Here is a 27,445-nt window from a genome sequence, read left to right as displayed (position 1 = left end):
ATGTGTATTTTGGTTCTGAAATTTCACCGATTAGAACACAGTCCTACGGCAACACGTCGCAGTTTTCGAAACCGATTCAATGTTCCAGTTGGACCCGATGCGAAAACCATTCGCATGCTGTTCGCGAAATTCGAATGGACTGGCAGCGTGACTGATGATCAAAAGAGAAATGTTGGGCCTAAGCAAAACTATAGTCACCCCTGAAAATGGAGCCAAAGTTTCTGGATTTGTTCAGCAAAATCCTAGGAAAAGCATCCAACGTATTGCATCAGAGACAGGTTTGAAGTACACGAGCACACAAAAAATATTTAAAAATAGCCTACGGCTGTTTCCATACAAAATCCAAAGTCATCAGGCCATACCCATGAAAGCTGTGCAACAAAGGGTTGACTTTGCGAATCAAATTCTAACAATGATCGGCAACGGCAGATTTAATGGGAGCTACATCTGGTTCACAGATGAGGCACATTTTCATTTGAATGGAATCGTTAATAAATAAAACTGGAGATTTTGGGGTACCGAAAATCCTCATTTGTGTGAAGAAAAAGCACTGCATTCGCCTACAGTTATGGCATGGGCTGCGGTATGCGCCAGAGGCATTATCGGACCCTTTTTTGTACGAGAAACGATAACTACTGAACATTACGTTACAATTTTGGAACAATTAGTCAGCACCCAACTAGCGTTGGAGGATCGACCGGGTATTGACTAGTTCCTGCAAGATGGGGCTCGACCACATCGAACAAATAAAGTTTTTCACTTTCTTCATGAATACTTTGGGAATAGAGTAATTGCGTTAGATTACCTTCAATTTACTGACACAGGAATAGCTTCGCCTCCATATTCTCCCGATCTGAGTCCTTGTGACTTCTTTCTGTGGAGCGCATTGAGAGACGCTGTCTATCGAAATAATCCTGCTACTCTAGATGAGCTTGAATCGTTGATTGGTGTTGCATGTGATTCCATTTTCGTTCAGACATTGCAAGACGTGATGCCAAATTTCATTGTTCGTTTACGCCACCTCATTGTTTCGAACGATGAACATTTTAAAAAAGTTGTATTTTGATTGCAAAGGCTGCTTCACTTTATTTTTTAACTAATTTTTTTTTACTTCTTTCAGAGAAAGAGTTTTGAGGGCAGAGCGCCATCTGTTAACGATTTACGTAACTAAATTTTCTAAATCTGTGTACACCATTTTTACAGTTTTGCTAATAAATGTACAGTTTACCGCATAATTCTATCGATTTTTGTTGTAGAGATATTTAATTTTGAAATCAGGGCTTATTCGCTGATCACCCTGTACCTAAAAGAATGGTTTCTTGCTTTTGAGTTCACTACGACTTTAAATGACAAGTCCAGTAGCGTAAATATGAAGCTAAAATTGAAATATATTTAAATAGTAGTCATAGACATCTTTATTCTACAAGTATTACAAATTGAAGACTCAAGAGAATATTATTAACTAAAAAATTAATTTGCTTTTATTTTAGATCGTTTAAAGATTTGCTAGAAGGGTTTTAGGTTAGTTTTGGTTATAAACCTTTTGCAAGATTTGTATTAACAAGTTCTGGACATTCTTGCATATGATTAAACTACACCAACATTTTTTAAGTGCTGAAAAGTACTGATTTTTGAGTGCTATTTTTAATTGCTGCATGCTTTCAAGGAACGAAATGATTTTGTATTCTTACCAGACATGATATGCATTTTGAGTAGAGCTGTGCTCATTTCAAGATCTTCCAATAACTGAAAAAGGAAATCTTGCCCCATTCTATGGAATGCATCATCGGTGGGTGCCAATAGGGTATGCTGAGAATCTATATTCATCATCCTCCTATCAAGACCTGTTGCTTTCAGAAGAAGAGCAAATGTAGAAAAGCCTTCAATCCTCTCCAAAAACTCCATAATAGTTTGCTTGGGAGGCGAGAGAATCTGTCAAGAAATACAATATTTTATGTGAAATATAAACCTTAGTTCATTGCATTAAATTACTTAACTGTGGCTGAATTTTTTAAATACGATATTAGTTAGTTGCACATGTAGGTGCCTGAACGTCACTGATAGTCGCAAATACTAGGATCATTCAACAATCTTCTAAATATTTACATTTCTGGTTGACTTCCTTCTCGCATCAAGCACGCCTCTTCTTCTCGTTGCCAGATTTTCTCCTCTCTCCTTTCAGCTATAAGTCGCTGGCTTAACTATTCTTCCGGCAGACTTGGTCGGTAGCATCCCCTTACCGAGTATGTGCATGACACAGTTGTTCTACGATTACTGGATTGTTTCATTATGTATTAAAGGACTGATAAACTAGTTAGGCGCGAGGGAATGAGTTTTAAAAAAGAATGGTGTTTGATGAGTTATTTCGCCGGAAGTAGGTCGTAGACATTTTCATACTGTGTGTTGCATTTCTGATATTGCTTTGTAAGAATTTCATTATTAATGACGTTTCCATTACAAATCCGTTGTACTTTTCATAGATAAGGTAGAGTTTATCTAACTCGATATATGTGTAGCAAAAGCTATGAAATATGAAGCGTTGAAAAGCACATATTTTTATCAAGTTATTTGCACTTTGTTAAAATTGGTATCTGAGGTGCTATTTTGAGGCAATAAACAATCAGACCCTTTTCTTTTAAAAAATCATAGGCATTGAGATCTGCTAAGATATTGGCTAGAAATTCATTGTCTTACCGAAGAAGAATGAATATCACACTTGGATATAGGAAGATTTATTTTGGATATAGAATCATATTATCATATTTAACAACTATACCACCAAGATCTTATCAGGCAGAATACATTTGACGGAGATAATTTAAAAACTGCTACATAAACAACGCACGCATCTTGGAAGAGTTGAACATGAACATCTCTACGGCCATCCAAAGTCTAGGATACAGAAAAGTTCGCAAATCTGCAAGGAACTTGATGAAACTTGTACGCAAATAAGTATAACTGAAGATTGTCTTTTTTAAAAAGTTATGATTCATAAATATATACAGGTATTGCTTTTATGAAGGATATACTTTTAAATTTAACACTCTGTACATAAAACGTTCCCTAAATATTAAAAAAAACCTACAAACATTTTACACACAGGTTATGCTTCTTTATTAAACAATATAATATCTGCTGCCAGCTTATGAAATTAAATCTTTGGTTGTTGAATGATATTAAAAGTAAATTAAACAGGAATTTCAGTTTTAAAACTTTCCTCTATTTCTATATTTTTTTAAGCAAAAATGTTGTGAGCAAATATGTTTTTATTTAAAATGCATCTGGAGAATTCTAATGCCATGCAGAGGTCCCAAAACTACAACAATACAATAATAATACAATAGAATACACAACGCAACACTTTACATAGATAAGTCTGAAGTACAAGGAAGAATTACACAAAAGAAAAAATGCAATGGCTAAAGGTAGATCAAGTCTGCAATCTGTTTAAAAGGTCTCTATTCTCCAAGTATCTGGAAAAAAATAAACAGTGCTCTGAAAGAGCGCTGAGCAGACTAGACGCCCAGCGTTCGTCCCTTCAACATTACAGTAAGTGAGGCAGACTGGATTATCAACTACTTGGAATTTGTGAAAGTGTGCATATACGCAGTCCATTGTAGCTAGACGAAAGGCAATTACAGCGCTGCTTGTGGGGTGTCTCGAAGATTATGGATGTCGAGCAAAAATATAAACTATTAAAAAAGCATATCATCTTTAGAATAAAAATTAAAAACAGAAATTTACATGGAGACTTCATTAGATATTATTCTCAGTGCAGATGTCAGCATACTCAAGAAATACAGTTATAAATTTAGCAGTCCCTCAATTACAGAGTGCTAAAACTGCACTTTATTTACGATATTCATGGCTTAAAATGGCACCCGTGTACATAACTTCTGCTGAAAAATCCAGGTAAAATGACTTTTAAAATTACTTATGCTACACGGAGCAATGTAAGTAATATTGAAGTAGCGTAATATTGAAGTCAAATACACTACCCGAAACTGGAAATACAGCACCAAGAAGGAGTGGCTAGAAAGTGATGAAACTCGGCAAACAGAGAGAGAGAAAGCAACGAACAATAAGTGATTTATATTTTGAAATGATATGCTTAATACAGAGAGAGAATAGCGTCGGCTCAGTAGATGGGTTGAAATGAAATGGACACCCAATGATTCCTATAAGTAACATAGGAATTGTCTCTCAGCACTTCTATTTAGAGCTACCCTCCACTGGGTCGCGCGTCATTTATTGAAATTTGGTAACATATATAAAGTGTACATAAGAATGTAGCATACACAAGACCCATTCCATTCCGTTTGCCGCTGCCGCCGCGTCTAGCTTGCAAAGCTGCAAGCTGTATAACATACACAAGAATATACATAAAGTTTGTATAAATAATTTAGACATGCTATATACATAGTAGTATAAATTTACATTTAATTTTGTATATTATTATGATTTCAAATTTTGATAAGTACCTAAGTAAGTTCATTGTTCGAGTTCTTAGTGCCTAGTTTTAGTTCATAGTTCTAATTCTAGACCATGTTGAGTTCATATGTTTTAGTAGGTTGTAGCAGTAGTTGGCTCAGTAGGTTGTAGGACCAACTTAGACGGCGATATACAAAGCAACACGTGTAGGTACAGGTGACAGGTGACGGAGGACGGGGACGCGTGGTATTTAACGGAGGTAAGCAGTCATATGTCCCACGCCCTCCCCTATCTAGATGCAACAACTCCCTGGGGTCCCACAAGGGCACATCGGGAGTTACTGAGCCATCATGAAAAAGTTTACATGGCCATACAGGGGCTATTCCAGTTTGACATTGGTTCAGTAAAGATTCTTATGTTAATGGTTGACCTGGGTGTACGTGTATTGACGTGTAGGTACAGAGTGTCAATAAGACTATGGATGGTGTCAGTCCATTAACCATTTGCCACAGTTCATTGTCTGAACGCGGCAATGGCAGGTTCTGCAAATGGCGTCCAATCACATCCCAAATATGTTCGATTGGTGAGAGATCAGGAGAGAACGGTGGCTAGAAAAGTATCTGTACACGTTGGCTGATGCAAGAAGTGTATGGCTGGACGTTATCCTGCTGATAAAGGGCACGGGAGGGAGTGTCACCAGCCTCAGCATATCATCCACGCCACATTGGGCTGCCATAGCGCTCTGAATACGAATTAGAATTACCTCATTAAGGAGCATTCCACAGTTGCTGCCGGATTGGATTGGTCTCCATATCGACGCCACACTCGTACGTGGATATTATCACTAGAGAAACTCATCTGAGACTTATCTGAGAACTCATTTGAGACTCATCTGACATCATCTCATCTGACTCATCTGAGAACACGACCCTGTGATATTCCATCGTTCACAGCACTCGAGCTTGGCACCACTGCAGACGCTGGCGTCTATGATGTGGGCTCAATGGCTTCTTAACGAACAACATTAGCCACCAATCGATAGAAAATTATTCTGGTCGATATTGGGACATCCAGGGTGGCTTGAACATGCTGCAGATAGAGGTAGAAGTGGCTTGCGGGTGCGCCACCGCTTGTCGGCGGATGCGTCAATCTGGCTCCACCGGCACCCCTAGAACTTGCCACATTTCCTTGCTGCAACCTTCGTCGCCACAGCCGGTGCACTGTGGATGCATCCAGGTGTGTGTCAGCTGAGATTTGCCGTATGGACCAATCTGCCCTTCTCAGTCCGATCACTATGTCTCTCGTAAAATCGTGTGTCTGTTGGAACTGCCTCCGTTGACGATAGCCTGCATTCTCTGCTATTACACGCGTCTTCTGAGACAAGAACAAATTTTGTACTATGATTTCTCTAGCGGAAACAATGGAACGAAAATTGGAACATTCTGCAGGTTCCTTCCCTTATGCCTTCTTCAACGTACGCTGGAGAGCTACGCATTTCACATAACTCGGTGACGTGCATCTACTCTGAAATGTGCGTAATTTTCGGGCCACTCCTTCTTGATGTTGCATTTTGAGTATCGAGTTGTGTAAAATATCATAAACATCATCATTTAAGAAAAACATAAATTAATTTAGCGCAGATGTCATTTATACAAATTGAAAACAATAACCTTTCGCGTTGGTTTATTTTGACGTGTTAAAAAAGAAAAGAACTTACCCTGTTGATGACATGAAATGTTCCACCGCACAGCTTATGATTGAGGCTTACCATTGTAGCGCACTGGACTAATACTTTTGGAGTGGCGTGTGGATACTGAAAACAAATGTTGCTTTTGAAATATAATTAATAAATATAATATTAAATATAATTACTAATAAAATATAATAATAAAATATAATATCCAGAGATTCGTGGTTCGAGTCACGGCGAAGGTGTTTGCTCATTTTTCTTCTTTCATGCTTCCAAAAATACCTAATGTCTCTACACAGTAATTACTTTTCTGAACGGCTGCGTCATTTCTAGATCAATCTATGACACATGGCTTGCGTTACGCTTCTGTTAAACATGTAATGCTGCATCATTAAACTTTGTGGGGAGAAAGGGCAGATTTGTCCTCATTGTAATGTACCATGCCATAGCGCAATCAACAAGTAATGAGGACATATTTGGATCTTCAAGTGATTTTGTGATTCTTCAAAAGTTCTCCTCATCTACTATTAGGTAATTCACATTCTCAGTAATCTTTTAACCTTAATCCCGTCGCGACTGCAAAATAGTGGACTAAAGTGCTGAAAAATTTAATATGACTCTAAAAATTAAATTTATTTTTAAAAATTGATATTTATAAATTTTATTTTACATTTATGTATTCAATTATTGCTGATCAAAATTTTATGATGTACATGTTTCTTCATTTTCTAGTACTTTAACGCTTTTTCTTTAAAAAGGCTTCTCTCTCGTTACTCCTTTTTCTCCTTGAAGGAGGGAGGATATGTAAGAAAAATAAAGAATATGTAAAAGATTAAATTAGCAACTTAAATATCCCTTCTGAATTCTAAAACTAGTAACCTCTCTCTGCACTGAGTCATTTCTAGATTAATCCATGCCAAATAACTCTTACACAATTCTGATGATGAAGATAAAACTTGCCAATAATAATTTTACAGCAATATTAACTATCCAATCCAAGTGCATTGAGAACCAAAATGAAGTCTGAATTAAGATCTCACCCTGAACATAATGCACTTGCTTTCTACGCTTTGACCTGGCTGGACTGCTGTCTGCATGCTCCTGCTATGTTACTGCAAATTTATCTAAAATGTAAGCATTTTGGAATAGGCACATTTCATGTGCCAACTTGATTGTGGCCACAATCACTTGGCACTCTTGTCATGCCTTTTCACAGAACTTTTACATTTTTGATATTATTGTAACGGCAAGCAAGACAGCGAAGTTACATCCTAGCAGGGTAGAGAGCGAAGCTGAAGTGCGTAGTTATGTAAGATGGAAGCACATGAAGAGAAAGGTTTTGGTTTAAAGTTTCAGTTCCCAATTTTTACGTCATCAGGGCTTCGCATGCCATGTAAAATGGAATGATCTAGAAATGACGCAATCCAGAGAAGTTATTACGGTTTTTAAAACACAGAGGGAGAATTAAAGAGTTACCATTGGTTTAAATTATAAGTTTGATTCAGATATTTTTTATCTTTCACTCACACACATATATATGTATAATAGAATAATATATCAAGCAAGGTAGTAATTACAATTTTGAAAAACTAATTTTGGTCTAGAAAACATCTTGCGCAATATGCTGCAAAATAAGTAAAATATAAAAAAAAATGTAGTAAGCTCGCCTAAAAGTTACCGAGAGCTGTTGTTCCAAAAAGTTCAACACGTTTTAAAAAAATTAATACATATGAAAATCAAACCATTAAACATGTAAAACATTAAAAAAACAGAATCAGATAAAAAGGTAAGCGGAAAATGGTAAATTAGCCCAACTCGACTTCCAAACTGGCTTTTCAAGGGAAATTTCATTTATTTGAACGTCGAATCAAGCTAACCCCATTACGCGTTTCGCCGAAACAGACAATTGAAACTGTTCGCTACAAAAATTTTTTAAAATTTAGACAAAGTGTCTTGGAAATTTTAATAGTCTCAATTCTCTGTTCCAATTTCCCGACGCGTCCGCACAGAATGACACATTAAGGTGTTAAAATATGTTAAACAATACCTAAACATCTTAATTCTAGACTAAAATCAAAATTAAAATCGAAAATATATAATAGAATATATATATATATATATATATATATATATATATATATATATATATATATATATATATATATATAATATAGATTAAATCTATCTTTGGATTTTCGAACCCACAGTTTATCGCATAATTTCATTTATTTTTAAAGCTCTTAACTAGTTTTTTAACGCAAAAAAGGAAATGGTCATTTTTCTAAAAATAAATGTAAAATTTTGAATTCATTCTGTAATATTAAATACAAAATTTGTAACAAAGAAGTAGCATAAATGATTCTTATAATTATCCAGTGATTTGGAGAAGAAGGAATTCCACTTATCAGTTTTGGGTTTTGTGACAAAAATATTAGTTTTGTGTATGCGTTACCGTGAAAGACCGAAATTGGAGAATGTCGACTTTCACCGGAGAATGTCAACATTCACCAAATGCGTTGGTGAAAGATCGAATATTGCATTACATTCTTGTACATTCGGACCCTCACCGGTATATGTCGACAATCACAGATATGCTCTGGTGTAGTTCGAAAAGAGAGGAGTATATGTAAGTGCTGTCATTGCGAAAGGAAGTGTTCCACAAATAAATACAGTTGTAAAAGCAAGGATCTCTTGTGCAATTCAAAGTGTCCTAATATTTTAAGTTGTTTCAGTAAATAAGATTTGAATCACATAATTTATTAAGTTTTTAACTTCTATTACTTTCCTTTCTCATTTTGAATGTGCTGCGTGTTTTAAGTTCTTATATTCTTAAGTTCTCATTTTAAGTCTGAAGTGCGTTGTTTCGAGACTGAATTACGGAGAAGAAAATATAATATTCTTATATGTTCAACATTCACCATTAGCACACGGTGAATGTCGGTGTAAGTCAGAAATAAGAGTATTTGGAAAATATTTCGGACATGCACCAAGCGACTATGTGAATGTTGACATTCACCGGTGAAAGTCGACATTCTCCAGATTTCGGTGTTTCACCGTAACATATGCATATTAATTTAAAGTTTACAAATTTAAGAAGATGAAACTTTATTTTGAAGCTCTTAAAGGTGTTTACCCCATCGTTAACAGATTCATAACTGTATAAGTAAAATAAATGCAGACTTACTGATGAACGAATTTGAACTCGAATCGATGCATTTGGTAATTTTGAATTTAATCTTTGTTCTGGGATCTTCAGGTCTGTTTGGCCTTCCGCTACATGGTATAACAAGAGGTCAGCAAGAGTATTATTGCTATTCAGCATGGAATTCAAGTGTCTAGGAATACTTCCCTAAAATTAGAAAACGGAATTATAACAGCTATTACTTTACATATTTAAATTTTTCGCTTTCGACAACAAACTCACAATCAACTCAAAAGTTCTTTTTGCATATTTTTATAGCAAACTGGTATAAGAGTTTCTCAGCATAGTAATTTAAGACGATAGTGAAATTGCGTGAAATTACATAACGTTAAAATGTAGTAGCATATCATTTATTAAGTATTAAATTAGAATTTTATGATATTGTTATAGTTTATGATCAAAGTAACTCGCCATTGTCAAAATTTTTTTATTAATTTAAAACAATAAAGTAGGTAAATGGTAATACAATAATTAAATGTATAAATAATATCGAAGAAATTTAAAACAATTAAGCATCTAGTCGATTGAACCTTCAATCAACAACGAAAGGAAAAAAAAATTAATGAATGACTATAATTTAGTATTCACAAGTAGTATAACCTAAATAAAAGCATTTTAATTTATGTAAAAAATCAGATACGTTTTGAAGATTTTTCTATTTTAGGAAATGATAAAATAGCAGCAAATCATTGCTATAGCAATCAGGTAATCGGCAAGAATTTTTAATGAGACGTCTAATTCCTCCACAAATCGTGTTGTGGTTATAAAGTTGTCATTTTTTAAAGAATAAACTAATGCAAATTATTACACATATAACAAATAAAAATTGTTATGTATTGTATGTATGTTGTATACATCATATCCGGGAGTGGACTGGAGAGCAACTGTCGGAGTTCTGGCGAAGACCTGTACTTGGACAGACTCAGCTCCTGAGGTTGATAGAGTGTCTTTATAGGGCTAGAACCACCGATCCTTCGGTGGCCCGTTCAGGCTCAGCAGGGCCCGTACTGGTATTGTCAAGTCTCGCTTGGGCTGTGATGTTGCGCCTCCATTGATCAGCACTGGGGTACAGATGCTGAATTTGTTCTCTTCGTTCTCTTTGCATAGACGACCACCGGTTGGGCCCGGTTGCCTTTGACTTGTGTTTTGTCTTTTTTTTCAGCTAAAGCATGTTAGCATCTCTAGAGAAACGTAAAGTTTTCTTCATAAGGTTGTGTAAATATACAGTGCAGATACGATGTAAATAATTCTCAGGAAATCATCATCTATATATGTGATAGGTAGAAATTGAGTTATTCATTGGCGACGAAATGTTACGTAACAGTAAATTTTTTGTAGCTAATTTCATAGCTTTTGTACTTACACTGAAGTGACAAAAGTCATGGGATAGCAATATGCAAATATACAGATGGCAGTAGTATCGCGTAGAAAATGTATAAATGCGAAGTGCTTTGGCAGGGCTTTCATTTGTGTTCAAGTTATTCATGTGAAGAGGCTTTGACGTGATTATGGCCGCACGACGAGAATTAACAGACTTTGAACGCGGAATAGTAGTTGGAGCTAGACGCATGGGTCATTCCGTTTCGGATATCGTTAGGGAATTCAACATTCCGAGATCCACAGTGTCAAGAGTGTGCCGAGAGTATCTAATTTCAGGTATAACATCCCACCATGGACAGCGCAGTGGCCGAGCACCTGCACTTAACGACCGAGACCAGCGACGTCTGCGTAGAGTTGTTAATGTTGACAGACAAGCAACACTGCGTCAAATAACCGCAGAAATCAATGTGGGACGTACGAGGGACGTTTCCGATAGGACAGTGCTGCGAAATTTGTCTTCCTTGGGCTATGCCAGCAGAAGACCGACTCGAGTGCCTTTACTGACAGCACGACATCGCCTGCAGCGACTCTCGTGGGCTCGTGAGCATATCGGTTGGTCCCTAAACGAATGGAAAACCGTGGCTTGGGCAGATGAGTCGCGATTTCAGTTGGTAAGAGCTGATGGTAGGGTTCGAGTGTGGCGCAGACCCCACGAAGCCATTGATCCAAGTTATCAACAAGGCGCTGTTCAAGCTGGTGGTGGTTCCATAATGGTCTGGGCTGTTTTTACATGGCATGGACTCGGTCCTCTGGTGCAACTGAACCGATCATTGACTGGAAATGGATACCTTCAGCTACTTGGAGATCACTTACAGCCATTCATGGACTTCACGTACTCAAACAACGATGGGATTTTTATGGATGACAATGCGCCATGTCACCGGGCCACAATTGTTCGCGATTGGTTAGAAGAACATTCTGGACAATTCTAGCGAATGATCTGGCCACCTAGATCGCCCGACATGAATCCCATCGAACATTTATGGGACATCATCGAGAGGTCAGTTCGTGCCCAAAACCCTGCACCGTAAACACTTTCACAATTGTGGACGTCTATAGAGGCAGCATGGCTCAATATTCCTGCAGGGGACTTCCAACGACTTGTTGAGTCCATGCCACGTCGAGTTGCTGCACTTCGCCGGGCAAAAGGAGGTCCGACAAAATATTAGGAGGTATCCCATGACTTTTGTCACTTCAGTGTATGTTAACGTGGCTGGAGATAAGTGTTTTATCTTATAAGTTAGTCTTTCGGTTTAGTTAATTGGTTTAGAAAGTGTCCATGCTTTATTTTGATTAATTTAAAATTTGCAAAAGTAGATTTCTTAAAATACATTTCTTAGTATTCAGTGAATCTCAAATGTCAAAACTAACTGATTCCTTTTTGGCTAGTTTCTATGTGCGTTTAAAGCTAGCTTCAAATATTGGTGCCACTTTCAATCACTGCGTCGACTAAGTTTTAAAAAAATAATTCTTTAAGAAATTTAATCTTTGTTACCCGCCATACATGATTACATACCTGTATTACTTCATTGGATGGAATAAAGAACGTAACGTTCTCCAATGCATCAAAAGTGGTTTTCAGATTTGCTCTTTCAAGTAAATTAAGAAATTCCTTTAAACCTGATGCCTCCAATACTTGACTAATACTCTGAGCTGAAAAGGAAAGAACTGGAATAATATTTGAAAATTATCTATGATATTGGCATACTTATGCAGCATTAAATAACCGCCAAATTCTATGAGTACAGATGCTTATTCCTAATATAGGAAAAAGCATGCTCAACAAAATTTTTGACATATAAATTATCTCCACATGATTGAAGTATTTTCGGAGGTTAAATACTAGAAAATAAGTCAACACATGCCTTCATAATTTACGTAAATCGAAAAATATTATTGTCGGAATTTATGTAGTCACAGTCAATTGTCACTGAGAAAATGCCAACTTTCAAAAATGGTGATATTTCATATTAGCGACAAATTTAATCGTTATTTTCTGTTGGCTTCCAATAAAATATTTCATACTGTATTACAGTATGAAATAAATGCAATTTTTTCTCGCCAAGGTAGCGTTTTGTAAAATGCGAGATCCAGTCGGAATGGAATTTAGAGTAAAAAGTACAAATATAAATAATTTATTAATGATAATCACTTACGCTGCTTCGCAGGTGTCGTACAGCCTCACATAATTCAAAATCACATCAGATTCGTTCAGGATCATTTAGAAAGGCTAAAGTGAAAAATATTTTCAGCGATTAAACTGCAGACATACAGGTTACGATTGTTAAAAGCATGTCATAACATCACGTAGTTTAATGTCCAGCTCGAACTCCAGAGTATAGATGTTAGACATTGGTCCATTGGAAGTGCGGCGGACCATACAGAGTTTAGTAAATCGTGTGTCCGGTCCCTGAAATTCACTGCTTCCAGCCTTTACGATGTGTCACACGACATGTTTTTGACATATCAGAGGCATAACTTCATGACGAGAATCGGGAGATTTTTAATGTTCTGCACCGTGTGTGTCGTAAAAGCCTCTCGATTTCAGGAGAGGTGACGAACCAATAATCTGATTTTTTTCTCTGATATCGTTCCAGATATAACGAATCAGAAGATGTAAAATACTACTGTAAAATTAAGGAGGCGGGGCTAATTCAGTTTGAATATTTTCGCCCTTGGAGTAACATCAAAGAACGCTTCTGAACTCTTGACTAAAGAGATATACAGTGCTCTTGAGCTCTCGACTAGAGAGACCTTCGTTAGCAGATTCCTCATATTACGAGGACTATAATGCATTTAAATACTTATCTATGCTATCTATGAATTATATATGTATGTATAAAGAGTTTCTGGTAATAATAATAAATATGTTGAGTTAAAAAAGCAGTAGGACTACATAACCTCGCAACCTTACCCAACCATTATAAGGAGTCAGTAACGCTCCATGCCGCCACTCAACGCAGAGTAACTCGACGGTCACTCCCTCAGTAGTGACCAAAAACCCTCGAGAAGTATTTGGCCTTGTAATATGAATCGATATTTCAGAGGCGTATCGGTGTACAAATCTGCTGAAGAAAATGTGCAGTTAAATATGTTAAATATGCAGTTAATATATAGTTAAATATGAGTTGAAATTAAAGTATTGTTTTGAAGTAACAACTATTTTAGTACCAGTTAGTCATATTGCTTCAATTATACAAGGCGATTAAAAATATTTCGCAAAAATGTACAGGCAGTTTAAGGCGACCAAACTAATTGTAAGAGAATGCGTCTGTAGAAATGGCGCATTGAGGTGGTACAGGGCGCAGTTGAGCTCCAGGTAAAAGCATTCTGCTAAGGTAAATTTCCGTCTGCATTATTCGCGAAGCAGATTTCAAGTGGTATGCATCGTTATATGGACGCGGAATTCGGCAATATGCATTTTATTTATTGTGTTGCAGCTTTAACGGAGCAGCTACTCTTCGCATTAACTTAGGAATGCAAACAGCTCAAAATTTGCTCAGGAAATGGCAATTTAAGTCATCAGAACGCTTTTACCTACTGATCAGCAGAACCCTGTATCATTCCAACGTGCCATTTCTGCACACATATTTACTTCCTAAATCTGTTTATTTTTGTTACCTCTCTCTGCCTGTTTGCATTTTTTCAATCATTCTGTACAACGAATTATGGTATTCCTTCCTTGCGTTGCATGTACACTGAAAGATCCATGGTTCGACTCTCAGCGAAGACTCAGTCGACTTTTCACGTTTTCCGTTCTGAAAAAGTCTTTACAGTGAAATTCGAATTAAAATGTAGTACCCGATGATGCGTCATCGCTTGCATTTGGCAGCTTGGTCTTTTCTGTTCTTCCAGAACCTCTTTAAATGTACGTATTCGTATATGAGGTGGGTGAAAGGAGTAAAGAATTCAGATTTTTGCGTGGTGTAGTGGTTTGCACTCAGGCTAGCCAAGTGAAGACCAGTGCTTCAATATCCTGAAAAAGTATGGTATATTTTTCATGCTTTCTGCTCCAAACACCTAACAGTTTCTATAGCTGTGATAATGCATATGTTTCTTTTCGAGATCGATGAAGTTTGGGAATCTTTAAGATAAATTTAGGATATTCTCTAGAACTTATGCTTTTTCTATCATGAATATAAATTTTGGAAAATAAACGCAAGATCTATCAAAATCAACTTCTTACCTTGTCTAGTTGATAGAACGCCATCGATAACATGCACAACGCCATTCGTTGCCATGATATCTCTCACCACTATCTGAGTATCATCCACATACAGCTTGTTATGTTTGTCTCTTGTCAGACTCAGAATCTCTCCAATTACATTTAAGGTTCTCGCATGATGAGGTAAGGCCGATGAGCAGACCACGTGAGCTATTACGTGGTGTTTAATCAAACCTAGGAATGCAAAACGAATGTACTATCTTTAACAAAAGCGGGAGCATTTTTATTAAAAAATATTTTTAGAAATGCATGCTAAAGTCCTCACTTATTTAGCTTTTATTCCGGAATGCGAAACATTGAAGCATTTCTTCTTTTTTGTTTGATCATTAATTACAATCATGAAAAAGAACATGAAGAAAAAAAAGTTTATAAAAATAAAGAAGAAATCTTGAAAAAAATGTATAAGTTGGTGATATTTTAGTTAGATCAAAAAATATTTAGTGAAATTTTTCGTTCTTTTCTATTTTGATTTCATGGTGGAGAACAAAAGGCAAGAAATCCCAGAAAGCAGTTTTTCTCTCTATGTGACATCCAGTTAGGTTAATCATTATGTTTTTCAGGTTGAAATAGATATTTTAATTTATACTTGGCCAAAACAACCAAAAGTTCTTGTTACTGTTGTTGTGATTTACCTCACTTGTCTGACAGTAATATCAGAACAAGCCCACATAATTCATCGTGGCAAGGTTTGCAAGATTGCTCCTGTCGTTGAGTTGAGTTGAGTTGAGTTGAGAGCATAATCTGGACACCCGTGCAGCTTACTAAGACTATTCGGGTCTAGTCCAGGTTCCGCATCTATCCGGGGCAACACCTCATGGGGCCTATAAGGACATACATTGGTCCTGTATACATGCTTACATAGTTCATAACATATGCTTATGTTATGAACTATGTAAGCATGTATACAGGAGCCTTGAGCACCTTACAGGTGACAGTGCGATTTAGCTCAGTTGCGCCCCCAATTTTGATGGAGAGATCCTCGGGGAGGGCGGGTCCGAGGGTCTCTCAGCCCTCTTCCCCTACCATGAATCTCTCGAGAAGACTTTCGGGTCGAAATAATTTTCTTGATTTGTGTGGTTTATTATTAACTTAAATACATATTTTCTAAAATTTTTAAATAAAGATTATTTTATGTAGCAAAATGTATAAAATTAATGTATATGCAATGCTATATTTTTATTAAAAAAGAGTTAACGACAGAGTTTTAAGGAGATTTAAACAATTTATTAGTTAAGTGATTTATGTGGAAGTTCTGTATTGAATCAGAACTTCCACATAAACGCGAGACTCGTGCTTACAATTCAGCCAACGACTTGTGGCGATGTAACTTAAAGTAATAACGAGTTCAAATTTATGAATAAGCTAGTAGTCAAAGACAACACAATTTAGTTTAAGGCGAAGTTGGCTCATAACTCTAACCGGCATATATTCAAATATCGGTAATTATATTGTAACGGCTAAGACTAAAAATATGTGCTAGCAGCAGCCTAGCAACGCGACCATGAGAGGCAGAACACGCTTTGAATAATCAGCCAAAATCTTTCTTTAAATGTTATCTCTTTCTACCTCATTTACATTTTGGTAGGGAAACGGAGATGAGAAGTGACAGCGAAGATCCAAAATATAAAATAGCTGATTAGGGAGAAATAACAGTAATACCCTACAAGTGCAATGAAAAGAAACGTTTATCTTGAGAGAAATTTCAAGTGAGTCCTGCAGTATTAACATACTAGAGGAAAAAAATATTATTTATGTCAGACCAATAGAAATAGTTGTATCACTTATGTTTTATGTAAATTTATAAAATTACAGGCTTTATATGTATATAGTTGATAACAGTGCTCTAAATAATTCTAATCCTTATTATTATCGAAATATAATAAGCGAATTCTAGTTCATTAATCTCGACCAGCAATTTGTTTTAGAATTTTGACAAGCTCTAAAACTATGTAGGTTATTCCATTAAATGCTCTAAATATTTTCAGAGCCTACATTATTTTCTGAAACAGTTGAACAGGTCTGCATCTTTGGAGGAAGTAATGCAAATGTTCAAAGACAGTAAACGTTAGTTACATTAAGTATGTTTCCAATTTTCATCACATTTTCGTTATAAAATTGTTTAGTTAGTCAATCTCATAGTCATTACTTAATCGAAAAATCTTTCAGACTATTCATCATAGAAACAGTTTCCTCCTAGTGTAAATATTTGTGAGATAAAGTAGACAAACAAATCTTGTCATAGAATAATCTGTGTTTACTCCAACATTCATACCAATCCTGTGAATAAAATTAAAAGTTTTAGCCTAAAAGAGCGTTAGCCCAGAAGCGTTATTAGTCTCAAAACAGCATTTTTGCCTCGAATCATTATAAACGGCTATATCACTTTTCAAACTGTTGCCACCAAATATTATCGCCTTGTTTTATACTTACAGAAATTAAGTAATGAAGAATTTGCATGAATGTATGTATGTTTCTCGCAGTGGGAATAAAACAACGATACGTAACACTATCCAGTTTTGAATAACTAATCCTCCACCGAATGTGGGCATCTAGAAGGCCGAATCTTGAATTTTTTTATTGTCTATTTCATACTTTTTAAATTTTAAGGAATTTTTGATTAAGAAACTCGACGATTTTAAAGCGAGCAAAGAAAACACACTGTATGGAATAAAGTACTTTTATCTCCAGCGCGCAAGCCTGTCTGTCGGAAATTCTTAAGATATGCTGTTTTTAAAACTTTTAACCCAAAAGAATTTAATTTAGCCAAAATGCTCTCGAAACTTGTATGTATGTGTAAATGAAAAAACAAAACGCCACTTTAGGCGTAATATAAAATATGATAGCTTTCAGATTTAAAAAAAAATTACTTTAATCAGAATTGTTCAGATTTTAGAGACTTGAGACATGACACCAGTATTAAGTACTACTGTGTAACACTGTATGCATACAAGTACGAGTATTTGTCCTACACATTGTTTCTAAGCGAAATTTATTTGCATTGACATTTGATTCGAAAATATCCGTAAAAACCCATGCAGCCATCTTAATGAAACGCCAGAAACTGAATTTAGCAATGGTTTAGATGCACTGTTCCATTCATTCGTGGATATGAACGTGTAAGGTTGTAGGGTTTATATTTATTTTAACTAACATTTATTTTAAGTTTAAACTACCTTTCCTGTCAAGCCTTACTTTTCCCCTGGAACTGCCAATGCCAGAGTATGTAAATTTTAGTAGAACGCGCAAGGATTCAAATTATCAGCGGAAGTATTCTGAGTTAAATAGAAAGGAAACGAGTTCGAGGTGTGCTGTTCTTACTTCACGAGCGCGGGGGTAGTTGGCCAGAAATTGAAGAACCCCGCGTTTCGGCCTGTGTGCTTGCCTGGAAGAATTGTTAATCGTTCAAGTGATCTTCAAGTTTGCTGAATTAGCAGCGGTATTGTAAAACGCGGTGAGGTTAGTTACTTTTAGAGAGCCTCGTAGTTAGAGTCTTGTCTTTAGTTTCTTTTCAGGTTATTATTTTTATTTGACCGCCGAGTTGGCGCCGTTTGTGAGCGTCAAGAGCACGCACTTGTAATTTATTACGTTGAATGAAAAGGGACTTAAACCCTTAACAAGACTCTGTCTTTTATCCAGTTTTCACAGTCACCTCTTGGTTGCGTGCAAGTTGGAGGCGCGCAACGCTACAAGGTTTTAATCTCAAAGCTCAAATGCTTAGAACAACTTAAGGATTGCTTAGTTCCTAATAATACACAAAACTTAACTAAAAATTTTAGAATTTCTTTATAGACGAATTTCTCAAATAATTAAAATAATACATTCATAAATACTAAAATACATAATACCTTTTCGAACAGATATCGAGGTAATTTGCATTTAATAAAAAATACTCACTGACTGCACATCTGTTTTCAGTCTGAGGTCTATGTCCTGACAAAGGAGAAGAAAATGCAGAATCGGTAGGAGCAAAGACAGTATATGTTCCATTCGGGTTTCGCAAAGTCTGCACTAATCCCGCACGGCTCAGTACTGTGGAAAAAATGAGAAACCAAAGATTAAAGATGCTTTTGAATATTAACAGAAACTTATGAAATAAAAATACTGTGAAATATATATTTATTTTAAATTTCTTTTGTAGGTGTTTTTTATAATAACTGCGTCCTCCCAAAGATCTATTTCATTATAATTTCCTCTCTGATGGTAATTTATATAATTTTTAGTTTTTGAGAAATCTGAGAATTCATCATGATTTTATTCTACAGCTAGGCGGGACACGATCTAGAATTTTGCCTAAGAGAAATGTGCAGACCCTTCCATGTAACTGCAGACTTAGAGCGATGAACAACGAGACAATAAGGTTCCTTGTTCTATGAAAATATATAGAATATGCATTTAAATACATTGTTAAGAACTAATGGAATTCAGTAGTAGATTACAAAAAGTTCATGTTATTTTCTTTTCATTATTAGCATGGCAGCTTAACGTGATATCATAAATTTTCATTCGAAAATATAACTTACGTCCCTTAAGTACAGAAAACTGTGCATCTCCAGCTATGACATCTACCACAGTCTTATATGGCCTAGGCAATACCTTTTGTATTTGGTGAATGACACCATTTCGAGCAAAGTGATCGCCGGACACGATTGGAACACAATTTGCTGTCACAACCTGAAAAGTAAAAGTTATGGATTATAATATGATTCAGGCAACTTCTACGATTATTTGACGAATTCCTTTATCTGTTCAAAAGCAAAGAAAAATATTTTAATAAACCTAAAAATACCAATATAAGATTAAAAATATAACCATATATATTTTTCAAAATATTCATGTATTTATATTATAAAATATTACAATGATTTATTATATTATCTCTACATATAATAAAAGAAAGAGTTTGTGTGTCTTTCGTTCGTGCTGCGCGTAAGCTAATAGACCCAGGGCTACGAAAGTTAGTACATAGGTGCATCTAGACAACAGCCTTTGCACCTCGAAGCGAGTTTTTCAAAATTCGATTCAGATTTCGCCTGAATATTCGCAACTGAATTACTTCATTATTTGAAATAAAAATGTATAGAAATTATATAGGTCATCCTCGAATTACGATGACTCGATGCCATGATTTTTCACTTATGAAAGTCAAAAATGTTTATTAAAAATTCCCTTTGCTTCACTTTGCTAAGTTCTACTACGATGCCTTTGCATATGCATCGCAGCGGCGTCAATGGGCGATGAACAAAATTTATCCTCAATCCACCATCCATCAGATCATAAGAAAGGCGGTAAAAAAACACGAGGGGAAAAGTTACGGCATTTTTCCAGCTGTTTCAACAATTGTAAAAGACAAATCAAGAAAACAGCTAAAAGAACAATTAATTGTAAAAGACAAATCAAGAAAACAGCTAAAAGAACAATTAATTGTAAAAGACAAATCAAGAAAACAGCTAAAAGAACAATTAATTGTAAAAGACAAATCAAGAAAACAGCTAAAAGAACAATTAATTGTAAAAGACAAATCAAGACAACAGCTAAAAGAACAATTAATTGTAAAAGACAAATTAAGAAAACAGCTAAAAGAACAATTATTACGAAATATAACATTTTAACGAAGAGAAAGACTTTGCGAAGTGGAGAAGCTTTCTAATGATGTGGACGGATGATGAAGCTGACAATTTTAAGAAAATCCTGAGAGAGGTGATAAAAGGTGAAGCCTATTTGCCAAAGTTGGTTTTTAATTTAGATTTAATTCTTGAAAAGAATGCTTTGAACATGCAGCTACAGAAAAGCTGTATTCGTTAATGTCTTCAAATCATTTAATCATAGGATTCTTCTTCTTGTAGGACAAACTGCTGGCTTTAAATTGAAATAATTTATCTTTTAGTGTCTATAGCCGGTTTCTTACATTAATTATTCTAATACTCGGAGGAAAATTGCTTTACTTGAAAACTGATTCTTAAATTCGATAAGTATGTTAATTATTTTGAAAGAGACATTATGTTCAAAATTTTATTGCTGCTCTGCAGTGCTCAGATGCCTTCTTCCCACTTACGACATGAATGAAAATCTAAATAGGATGTATAATACAATCTAACACAACAGTAATTGTGATTCAACTGCTGATACTGCAATGGTCAGCTGCTGCCGTCAAGACTATTATCTTGTAAGATTCTCTACTGTGTACCTCAAGTTACAACTGAATGTAACTGGATCCAACAAAGAATTAAGATGCTTTTGAATATTAACAGAAACTTATGAAATAAAAATACTGAAAATATATATTTTGTTTTAAATTTATTTTGTAGGTGTTTTTTATAATAACTGCGTCCCCCAAAGCTCTATTTCATTATAATTTTTTCCCCGATGGTAATTTAATTAATTTTTAGTTGTTAAGAAATCTGAGAATTCATCATGATTTTATTTTACAGCTAGGCGGGACATCTTAAGAACTTCTTAAGCGAATAATCGCTCGTGTTCGTGGGGTCATAATACAGGGAAGACCCAATCTTCCTAGTCTCACTGGACCATATGATTATAAAGGGTCGACCCCTCAAAACCACAAAAGGAAAGAAGAGAGAAAAAGAAGCTAATTAACTAAAAATAATTGGAGGTTAATTAACGAACTAAAAATAAGGAAGAGACATACAAACAACGAAGCACAACGCCAAACATTCAAAATCCCAAAACAATTAAAAACCCCACGAGCAAACAGAGTGGCGGAAACTCTCAAGAAATATTCATTCACATGAATTTTCGGAACAGGCACAGGCGGTCCAAACCCATCGAGGAATTCCCAATTTAAATAACCTGCAGAAGGTCAAACCGAATTCCCTACAATATTACTTTAATAGCATATTATTTGTATAATCATAATTCTATTTAAACTATTAATTTATTTAAAAAATTTACTTTAATAGTCCTACTACTATCTGAATTTTAAACTACATTTTAAAATCAGAAACTACAATTAAAAATTTAAGAAAAAATATAAAAGTTCCCTAAAATTAAAAATTTAAAAATCAAAATCCTAAAACTTAAAACCACCATTAATTTCGATAATTTAAATCTGGTAATCCATCAGGATTCTCAACATTTGCAAGGCCATATCTATGTAACAATCAACTGCATCTCCTCGAAATACCGCATGCACAAAACATCCACAGTGCATTAAATAAAACAGTACACAGAAAAATTTCATTTCGTGGGGTAGAAAACAACAAGTGAGAAGGGTGAAATAAACCTTTATTATTCCAAATATTTAACAGAACTCCGTCTTGGAGTTTTACAGTAAAGCCGACACTCGGGCTTGAACTTAGGAAACTAAGAACTAAAAACTTAACTAATCTTAACTAAAAAGATATAGCCGAAGCTATCAAGATTCTAACGGAGTTGGCCCCCTTAACGCTAATTCACTGCAAAGCTATTAAGGGCCTAAAATACGGCCGAGGGTAATAATAGCTTAAGAGAGACTAGCCTAAAAAGGCGGACGCGTGCTAGTCAGAATCTTTGGTTCTCTCTGACTACGACAGTAAAACGTTAAGAAGCGATAGGAAAGGAAGTTTAACTCAAAATTTAACTGTTAATAAAATTAATATATTCCTTACAATCTAATAATTGTGTCTCAAGCAATAACAGCAATAACAAATGATGCCAGATATTACGCAATTTTTGAGGAAACTGATGTTCATCATCGCATCCAGAACGCTGGAACATCACGGAAAGAAATATCGGAATAATATATGCAAGAAATTTGAAAGAATTTACCACAAGAGACGGTGAACTGGCCGATTAAGACTTGCTTAAACTCTAAAACGGAATATCTGCAGCAAAAGAAAGAAATAACGAGGAAACTGGAAAAACGAAATTATCGGAAATATTATCTGATATAGTATTTTCTAAACTAAATCAAAGGATTTCCATTACTCCAATATACATATCAAGATACTAATCGCTTCGCCAAATATGAGACGCAGATTCAAAAAACTGCCTAGTATTACTCCAAAATAGTTGAAGACAAAGAAACAAGAGTGAGAAAGAGCGGAAAAAAGAGAAAAAAGAAAACAAAATTCCTAATAAAGAATTATTAATCAATCTTCTAAATAAAACAATATTCCTGTTCGCAAAAAATAACGATTTGTTTAAATGAGTGACGATTACTCAGCCAAAGTCTTAATCATAGATACTTTTAATAAATTTTTGCTTCAGTTTAATAAATATTTAAATGATTTCAGATTAGGAAAAATGCACCATTTTTGTATGCATATCTGTACTTTTTTCCAAATTTCTCTTTCTTAATTTTACAAAGTCTGCATTTACGTATTAATAAATCATATATGATTATTTACACAAGTTTATGAATTTCTGCCTTTTAACTTAAATAAAATATATTTATTTTAGAGAGTTGTATATTAAATTTTGTAAAAAAATCAAAAATATAGCTTAAACAAAAGAGGAAAATATAATTTGAAAGTATTGATTTTGAGTTTAATGGTTGGCAAAACTAACCTAGGCATGCTAATTAAAAAGCAACGAATAAAGTTATGTAGGAAAAAAGTTATTTTTATCGTACTAAAATATTAGGCTGAGATATGCTTGATTGATTAAAATAAGTGAGCACAGCCCCAAACGTACATATCTGAAAGCACATGTCAGAAATGACAAAATTTTAAGACATATAAAATACGTGACAATGGTTTTCATACATAATTTGTTATATGTGTTTAATTTGATTATTAGCCCAAAGGAGCGATAACCCAGAAGGGCTATTAGCCTCAAAATGGGAATTTGCGTTGAATCACTATAAAGGTCTGAACCATATTTCAAACTATTACCACCAAATGTTATCGCTCTGTATTATATTTAAAGAAATTAAACAATGAAGAATTTGCATGAAAGTATGCATGTTTTTCGAATTGTAAGAAAAAAGGTACCTAGCGTCATCAAGTTTTGAATAACGTATACCTCCCCCCAAAATATGGACACATGGAAGCCCTAAATTTGAACTTCAAATTACACTCATGTCCATAAATTAAGGATAATTCGGAGTCACGCGGAAATCGAACTCTAAAATAAATATATCACATGTACAATCACTACACACATCTTCAAGAATCATATGCAAATTTCAGGAAGTAACCAGATGACACCGATGGTACGTCACAATGACGAGAGTGTAAGAGAGTGATATATAAGGAATACGGGCAAAGAATCAAAATTGTTCGCAGGCGCTTTATAAGCATTTCAGTGCAATAACCGAATAGTTATGACACAGAGGACGCATTTGGATGATTTTTTACGTGGTAGAATTATCGGCCGTCTGGCGTACCCAACTGGAAGTATCAGACGAACTTGGAATTGCCCAAAGTGCCATCTACAGGCTTTGGCAACGATTCCAAGATGATGGTAACGTCAGTAGACGTTACAGCACAGGTCGCCCCAGAGTTACAACGCCGAATGAGGACCGGTATTTGGCAGTTACTGCCAAAAGAAACAGGCGGAGCACAGCCTCAGACCTGTCTCGTCAGCTCTCTTCAGCCACTGGTACGACAATTTCAAGGTAGACCGTGTACAGACGCTTAGGGCAGATTATCTATATGCTCGTAGACCTGTCAGATGCGTTCCACTTACTGCGACACACAGTCGCATGCGGTTAGCCTGGAGTAGAGAGCATGCATTGTGGACACCGCAACAGTGGGCTTGTGTGATGTTTTCCGACGAGTCCCGGTGTAGCTTGCAGTCTGATTCTCGCCGGACTTTCATATGGAGAGCTCCAGGTACCCGTTACCACCAAGAAAACATCATTGAACGACGCAATTACGGTGGTGCAGGAGTGCTCGTCTGGGGTGGAATTATTCTGGGTTCCAGAACTGACCTGCATGTTCAAATGCAGCCAAATCTATCGGGACGTCATTCTGGAAGAACATGTACGTTTGTTTCGGGGCGCCATGGGCGCACAATTTGTGTATATGGATGACAACGCCCGTCCTCACCGTGCAAACATGGTAAGCGAATGCCTTCAATCGGAGGATATCCCCCGTATGGAGTGGCCAGCATTCTCACCGGACTTGAATCCAGTAGAGCACGGGTGGGACATGCTTGGCCGACGAGTTGCAGCCCGTCAACCTCCTCCTACATGTCTACCGGAACTTTGGAGAGCATTGCTTTTTGAGTGGTGTAATATCCCCCCCAAGATCAGATCGATAATTTGATACTCAGCATGCCTAGGCGTTGTACGGGCTGTATTGCATCGTCTGGGAGACATACAATGTATTAAAATTCATACCAACCATGTAATATTGGTTTTTTGTAAATAGGTGTTTTTTGTAATTTGCTCTAGGGAGAAAAAATCGCTATTTTTTTTTAATAATATCAAACATATAGCATCTTTTTTTTTTTGCTCTTTACCTTTTGTTTAATAAATAAGTTTTACAAATAAGTCAAATTTGTTTTGCTTCTAACTCTTCCTTTCCTGATTTTGCATTATCCTTAATTTATGAACACGAGTGTAGTTTCATTGTACATTCGTTAAACTTTAATGAATTTTGGGTTAACAAACTCAATGATTTCAAAGCGAGAAATGTCAACACTGTACGGAAAGAAACATTTTTATCTCCAACGCGCGAGACTATCTATCGGAAATTCTAAAGATAGGCTGTTTTTAAATATTTTTAGCCCGAAATTTCATTAGCCCAAATGCTCCCAAAACGTGTATGTGTAACGTCCCTTTGGTCGTAATACAAAATCTGAAAGCTTTCAGGGTATTATTATTATTTTGTTCCTACAAAATTTTTCATGTCTAGTAATATGATGTAAGAACTTTAATATCATGATCTGAATATTAGATGCATTATTAGTAAATGCAGATGTGTCCTTACATGCATTCACATTATAGAATTTAAATGCACTACGATTTAGTTAAAATTCTAAGATATGAGATTGATTTTTCTCATAACAATTTTAAACATAATTAGCATTCAAAAGAATTAACAACTTGTTTGATGAGCCGTTTCTTATTTCATTAATGTAGTATGAAAGTTACCTTTTCTGGGTTATAATAGATGTTAAATCTGATTTTGGTAGCCTGATTTACTGCTTGAAGTATTCTATCGTCAGACAATTCATCCATTTTGTGAAATCCTTGTATCATGTGGCTTGTTATCAAATCCGATAGCTTTGATTTCTGCAGTTTCCGCTTTTTCGTTAGTTTAACATTTTTCTTCAGTTGTTTTTTCTGTAAAAAATCAGTTAGAATATATTACGATAATGTATTATCCTATTTCTGAAGCTTGTTTACAATGAGGGTAAGAGAGATATTATAACTTATCATGTATTTTAGAAGGAAAGAATAAATCAAAGTTTAGTGTGGCAAATGCATGCAATGGTTCTCTGTTCTCATCACTTCATAATTTTCTGTTTTAAGTTAAATTAGTTCGAAAATCTTCTGAGGGATTTTGATCACTGTAATCCACATTTAATTAGTCAGCTTTATCGTATAGAAGAAAGCATTGTTAAAATTTAAACTTGTTACTCCTTTTTAATTTTTCAAAAATTAAATAGTTTGGTGTTTCTGGATATTTTTAGATGTTACTGAGTCATTATTGACCTGAGTTTTCGTCATGAACTTTGGAAACTGTTTTTATAACAGAACGTTAAAAATGTATAAGTTGAGTGAGTGCACCCGCTATGATGGCTTCCGACCACGGACATGAACTAAACGAATTATATACCATCACGGCGGAGAATACTCAAAATAACAAGGTTGAATATTGCATACTAATAACAGTTTCTACAGTTTGATAACTCCAGGCACTAAGCAATATTCTAGTTATCTTTTTTAAAGTATGAACATTTGAAACATAATATTATTCACGGTTGTTTCTGCTAACGCAGTGTCTTGAGGTGTTTTCTATTTTATCACGGGCTACTCTGTTTTTGAGTGTGTTAAACGTCCACATTGTCCAGGCCAGGCACAGTCCACTGGTTTCTTCAAGTGCCAGGTTCTCGTATGTGCACAATGAAAGTAATAATGGTCTGTGTCGCCGTCCTCTCCGCATTCGCAGAAATGAGAATCTCTGAGTCTGAATCTGTTGAGGTATACTGGGAATGGTCCCTGACCTGTCAAGAACTGTGTTAGGCTAGCACAGTGGGTCTTTATTTCCATGTTAACTTTTGGCAGTAAGTGAAGTGTCCTTCGTCCTACTTCTGCCTCTGTCCATCTACTTTGCCAATTTTGTAGCAGACTTGTCAAAGTTGTTTGCTTAATGTGAGACCAAGGAAGTTTAGTTGGTCTTTCTAATATATCCGTGCAGTTGGCTGCCTGCTTGGCCAGTAGGTCAGCGGCTTCATTGCCTTGAATCCCTGTGTGAGCGGGAACCCATTTTAAAGTGGGTCTTTGCGAGATAGGCATTGCCAGAAGCTGTTTCTGAATTCGGTGTACCAAAGGACTCCGGCAGTTTTGACCTGCGATAGCCGCCAGACTTAATGCCGAATCATTGCGTATAGAGAATTTCTCCTGTTG

At 35.6% G+C, this 27,445-nt stretch overlaps 1 protein-coding gene across 1 annotated transcript in view; it reads right to left on the bottom strand.

The window, feature by feature from the left end:
- The window catches only part of LOC118199195 (transforming growth factor-beta-induced protein ig-h3-like), a 117,891-nt gene that overhangs the window by 11,822 nt on the left and 78,624 nt on the right, over positions 1–27,445 (bottom strand). Inside the window, exons 6-13 of the mRNA XM_085825072.1 lie at positions 25,967–26,143; positions 19,449–19,599; positions 18,823–18,957; positions 14,890–15,102; positions 12,220–12,356; positions 9,306–9,470; positions 6,149–6,244; positions 1,692–1,932 (exon numbers count right to left, since the gene is read on the bottom strand). Coding sequence (XP_085681198.1) covers positions 1,692–1,932; positions 6,149–6,244; positions 9,306–9,470; positions 12,220–12,356; positions 14,890–15,102; positions 18,823–18,957; positions 19,449–19,599; positions 25,967–26,143 — 1,315 coding nt within the window. The remainder of the gene's footprint in view (positions 1–1,691; positions 1,933–6,148; positions 6,245–9,305; positions 9,471–12,219; positions 12,357–14,889; positions 15,103–18,822; positions 18,958–19,448; positions 19,600–25,966; positions 26,144–27,445) is intronic.

This window comes from Stegodyphus dumicola, chromosome 10 (genome assembly GCF_044657685.1).
Source record: "Stegodyphus dumicola isolate Sdum_Otavi_A_Nest chromosome 10, ASM4465768v1".
In the NCBI taxonomy this organism is placed as follows: Eukaryota; Metazoa; Arthropoda; class Arachnida; order Araneae; family Eresidae; genus Stegodyphus; species Stegodyphus dumicola.
This window is presented reverse-complemented; position numbering and strand designations above follow the sequence as displayed.